At 34.0% G+C, this 5,799-nt stretch overlaps 1 protein-coding gene across 1 annotated transcript; it reads right to left on the bottom strand.

Annotated features, from left to right (window-relative positions):
• Positions 1-656: 656 nt before the first annotated feature.
• LOC132063753 (uncharacterized) lies at positions 657-5,594 on the bottom strand. Its single transcript, XM_059456457.1, has 3 exons — positions 5,239-5,594; positions 3,220-3,368; positions 657-1,024 (listed from the first exon to the last, which is right to left on the bottom strand). The coding sequence occupies exons 1-3, from the start codon at positions 5,422-5,424 to the stop codon at positions 886-888; spliced, it is 474 nt and encodes a 157-aa protein (XP_059312440.1). The 5' UTR covers positions 5,425-5,594; the 3' UTR covers positions 657-885.
• Between the last annotated feature and the right edge of the window lie 205 nt (positions 5,595-5,799).

The following is a 5,799-nucleotide window of genomic DNA, read 5'->3' as shown; positions in this document are numbered from 1 at the left end:
GTTATATCGCAATAAGTTACTAACTCTTAACTTAGTTACAATCGTTCATCCATCAAGCTCAATGATATGGATTAATTTCTCCTGGAAATTTATCAAGTACTGGTGAGAGCCATAGCTTGCAAAGAATAGTTAAAGGGCGACCATCAGCTATTATTGAAGTCAATTGAAGTGCTTTGGTCTACAATTGAAATAATAATATTTAACAACGCCACTTGGCAAATTGTAATTTTCAAAGAAAACGGAATCTACCTGCTACAACCAGTAGTCCAGTACCTACTCCTTTTCTTTTAATTTAATTACCTTTTCTTTCAATTCCTAACATGCCCGACTATTGTGGGAGCTACGACCGTATAAAAAATGATTTCATCATACACATTGAGGGAACGCAAATTCTTATACTATTACTCTATTAGCAAAGTAACCGATTAAGACATATACACTATCTTCTTTTAAGTTATTATTTCACGCTTACAAAAGAAATTACTTGTTGCTTGTCGTTTCCATAAGCTGATAGTGTTAAAAAAATTCACACAGTCACTATGCAAGAATTTAAATTGGATTATACAAATTATTTGAAGATAGATCAAACTTCTATCATTTTAGTTTGGGTTGACGTATACATCTTACTAGTTTTTACTCCAAACATTACAGTAACATGGATCGAACTAAATTATAGTATCTCTTATAACGTTACAGGGTAAAATTGCACTGTACAGAAAACTTGTTACATTTATTGCTACATTATCTAGAGAAGCACTTGTAGAGAACATTAGCACTAAAGAAGCAAGTACTCTTTCCTGTCCTGACTTCTATACACAGACGAGCTTTACGCAGAGAAAGCTTAGATTTTTAAAAAAGCACAACTGAAAACATAAAAAGAACCATTTATGGATCCGAATTAATTCCGAAGATTCGGACCTTGTGCATATTGGGGAACTTGGCAATAACCAGCACAGTCACAGCAATGGTATTGAAGAAGAGCATTGGATGTTGGTAATCAGTTGTATGTGAGGCTATCAAGTACCTGTCAGTCAAACAACTTGGCTAAGAAATCTCCAAAGTGAAATGTCATCAATACAGTAGAAAAGAAAAGAGGAAAAACAAAAACAACTAAAGCAGATTGCATAATGCATCCCTGATATGCCTTCATTAAACAACTCAATCTTAAACCTCAAGTTGTCCTTCTCACTGGGCTTTCGCAATTTGTTGAACTAGCAAATACCAAGATTTTGGGCTAAAATCATCTTGAGTGTGGACTGTAGGTTTCTTACATGGGGAAAGAAGCAACTTCCATATATTCTTTGCTTATACTTGCAAAAAATTGCCGTTGCTAACTACATTCAACATGTACTTTTACCCGCAGAATACTAAGAATTAAGTTGAGAAACATCACAGGCTTCGCATTAGCTTCCATGCATATGGAGTTGGCAATTTGTATCCCACATGATTTGGATGTGTGACACCATAAATCTCAAAAATCAGGATATATGTGTGTATGAGTGTGTATACAAACATATTTGAGGAAATGTGACATCCAAATAATTAGCCACTAAAATAAACGACGGAAGTTGACAAATTCATATACAATTAAAACAAAAGTTATATAAACCATTAAAAGTAGTTGTGTTCCAATATTAATAGCCAAGTAACATTAACATACTGGAAAAAACCTGTAGTATCTTTGTATAGAAAAGTATAGTGATATTAAGAGAGGTTCTGGAACTTCTTGATTGCTCATTCAGTAGGTGTTTCATTGCAATGATCCAAGAAATTTAAAACTTAAATACGAGTATTTTTTGAGGAATTTAAATGAGTTTATTAGGAGAGAGATTTGCTTCAATGTTTCCTTCTTCTCCTGCTCTGGTTCTTTTTCACTTGTTTCTAAACTTGCTTTCTCTAGAAAAATAGAGCACGTTGCTTTCTATATTTTTTACAGGTAGAACCCTTTGTTTGAGAATACTTTCCAAATATATATGTACCCCACATATGTGTCTTAAGTGTGACTTCCTCAAAAAGTGTCAAGACTTAATGTAGAAACATGGATGTAAATGTTATAAATTCCTGAAGTATTTCGGAAATATTAAGAGTCTCACACTTCAATTAGCAGTCTCAGACCTGCGTATCGGGGATAAATTTTTCAATTTCTAATTATTTTTATATCTGGATTAGTTGAATGCTTGTCGTTGTGCTGAGGAATATCAATGTCAGACTCAAGTTAACATCTACATGCCCAAGAATCTCACACTTCAATTAGCATTTTTAGACCTGCGTATCGGGGATAAATTTTTCAATTTCTAATTATTTTTATATCTGGATTAGTTGAATGCTTGTTGTTGTGCTGAGGAATATCAATGTCAGACTCATGATTAGTTGAATGCTTGTTGTTATGCTGGGGAATATCAATGTCAGACTCAAGTTAACATCTACATGCCCTTCTTCTAGTGTGTGTGTGCGCAACACAGTTAGCATGCAGGTTATTAGAGCGTCAAATTTGAAAGGGGGGAAAAAAAGGAAACAGGAAAAAGCAGAGAGCTCCTCCCTCAAAGGAATACATCTCCAACGCAAGAGCACATGGTTTTACCCCCTTGGTTCTGAAACTATCTTTCATATTGCACCTCTAAAATCTAAGAATGTGATAATTTGAATACATAATCTTGGTGTCTGCGTTCAAACAGAACGTCATTGTTCAAATGACGTATGCTCACCACTGACTCTAGTCTTTCGTTTAACTTGCTACTTCGTCAAAGTTATCAATCCCTTGAGAGTGTTTTACACACCTCTATATCTTTGCTTATTAAAACTGCTTATAACAACTGGCTATCCATCTAGCCCAATTATAATGCCACCCATGTCCTTTTTTTCCTTTTAACAAGCCTTCTAAATTCATATTTTTTTGTCCTTCTATCTGAGTTGATAATAATAACTGGTAGATTTCATTAAGAAAGCAAAGGCCTGCCATAGCATGAAATTTTCACAAGAAACATTCTGGTTAAAGATTCTTTCTGAGGCATAAATTGCAGAAAATTTGTGCATTTAGCTCAGAAAACTAATTAACTTTAGAAATTAAATTCTAGCATAAGTTTAACCATCGAACACTCTCTTATTGCACCAAAAACGAAAAAAGGAAGAACAAGCATTATCTTAGCACGTTACGTCACAACGATCTCAGCATTTCCAAACCAAATTGTAAAAGTCAACAGAAAAGAAAGATTAACTTACAGCACCACAGGCACAACAGTTAAGAATTTTCTGTTACGAGTGAGCTGTTTCCCATTGTCCATTTGCTCCCACCAAGTCAATTGATTGTATATCCCCTGATCATCTGCAAATGGAGTTCCTTTCTTCCAATGGAAGAAGTGATATGTGACCTGCATGTTGAAGCGTACTCAGTCACATGTGAAGATATCATTTGCATTTTTTTTTTTTTTGGGGGGGAATAAATCACGAGAATATATCAAAATAAATCAATCAACCTCGTCTCAACAGTAGCAAAAATAAAAAAGATGCTGCAGCCAATCAGAGACCAAATTATAGGAAAGTATTTGGAAAGTTAATTTTAAAAGCATACTTTACCCAATTCATTGTAAATATTTTTTTTTTGATGAAGCAATTCATTGCAAATATATTGAATCGTTCATCAGCTGTTTCCTTAATAGGTCACTCATTTCACTCCTCTGTAGAGCATTACCCAGTTTCCGTAGTTAGCAAAAGTTCAAGAAAAAAGGCATTTTTTCGCTTCTAGGGTTTTTAGTAAATTGAATTCATTTTATAACAGTGAAGCAAGAAAGGTTAAGTTCAAAAGCACGCAAACGATTTACAGACAACGAAAGCAAAAAGTGTAAAGCCCCAAAATAACTAAGCAATTTTAAGTCCGCTCATTCTCTTAAGGAGTTAATCAGGAGTATACTCTAAATTGGATCATTGACAACTGATCTTCATTCCAGTGGTGAGTACACCCTTTATTCCAACTATGTTTTGCCTGGTTTGCTTACTTTGATTAAAATTTTATCTAGATAGAAACCTTAAAAGTGATGTGAGTTTCTACCTCCCAAGTAGGGGTAAGGTCTGCGTACACTCTACCCTCCCAAGACTCCACTTTGTGGGATTTCATTGGGTATGTTGTCGTTGTTGTTGTTGTTGTCTGTAGAACCCTTAAAAGTGAAGTGAATATCATTCAGTTGAAACTAAAAATCCTTGTACTTAGCTCAAAAGTCCCAAATCAGAAACAATTTGGGCCAACCTTAACCCATTCAAATTCTCAGGACCCAGACCAAGATCTCTAGAGAAACAATAATGAATACAAATGAAAGACAGACGCATACAAATCAAAACCGTAATATGGGTGAATTTTAAACCATTATCAAAATCCTGAATTGAAAGATCAAATCTTTAACATAAAGGACTCACATACTCTGACTCCCATAACAACAAGGGAAAAAAAAAATCCTTAAATGAACAACAGAGACGCCTATAACTCGAAACCACAAAGAAAGATCAAATCTTTCAACATAAATAATCAAAGCAAAAGCTCTTAAAAAGAAACCCCAAATGAAAGACCTAGAGGCATATAAATGGAAACAGTAATATGGTTGAAATTTAAGGCATTCAATTTTGCCAATGAAATCAAAATCCTGGACCAAAAGATCAAATCTTCAACATAAAGAACTCACAAGCTATTAACTCCTATAACACAAGGGGAAAAAAACCTAAATGAAAAATCAGAGACCCCTATGGATCGAAACCAGAAAAGGGGTTAATCTTAAACTACTCGAAATCTCGAAAACAATCCAAATTCCGAAAGAAAGATCAAATCTTTCAACATAAACCATCGAAGCAAAAGCTCTTAAAAAAAAACAAATGAAGGACATAAAAGGCATATAAATTGAAATAGCTAGGTTATAAGATAACATACAAGACTAAATCTTACTCCTACTATGGGTGAATTTTAAACCATTATCAAAATCCTGGACCGGAAGATCAAATCTTTAACATAAAGTACTCACGTACTCTTACTCCTACAACACAAGGAAAAAAACTCAAATGAAAACAGAGAAGCCAATAGATCAAAATCACAAAAGGGGTTAATCTTAAACCACTCAATTACACGAAAACAATCCAAATTCTGAAATAAAGATCAAATCTTTCAACACAAAGGTCGAAGCAAAACCTCTTAAAAGAAACCCCATCACATAAAAGGCATATAAGTCAAAAGAGGTAGTAGGTTAGAAGAGAACATACAAGAAAATGAGAGAGATTAACAACAGTCCAAGCCATGCCAGGAGAGCAACCAAAAATGGAAAGAACAAGAAGCCATGAGAAGAAGAGGATGAGTATATATGTTGTCCATACACCAGGATACATGAACCAGTCTGTATTCCTGTTCAGATCCGCTGGTGGAACTGCTTTTACATACAAATTAGCCATTTCCCTCCTTTTAATTCAGCTCAATCTAACACTGATTCTGTCTAAATCTATTAATTGTATTTTGGGTTTCTACCAGAATTTGTCCAGTTTTTCTTCTTTGGTTTACTCCAATATGAATTAGGAAGGACTATTATTTTGGAAGCAATAGACCAGTTCATAATTATCCACTCTAAGCTATAGTTTATCTAGGTCTTTTTCTCTCTCTCTTTAACTAATAAATTAATGGTTTAGCCACTAGAATTATTCACTTTTTTTGAGAATTTTTTTTCCACTTTATTTGGGATTTAAAAAATATCTAAAATCCTGTTTTAACCTTTTTTTTTTTTTACTACAACATTCAAAGTTCAAACAACCAAACATTCTTTGCAAAAACTA

The sequence above is a fragment of the Lycium ferocissimum genome, chromosome 7, assembly GCF_029784015.1.
Source record: "Lycium ferocissimum isolate CSIRO_LF1 chromosome 7, AGI_CSIRO_Lferr_CH_V1, whole genome shotgun sequence".
In the NCBI taxonomy this organism is placed as follows: Eukaryota; Viridiplantae; Streptophyta; class Magnoliopsida; order Solanales; family Solanaceae; genus Lycium; species Lycium ferocissimum.
This window is presented reverse-complemented; position numbering and strand designations above follow the sequence as displayed.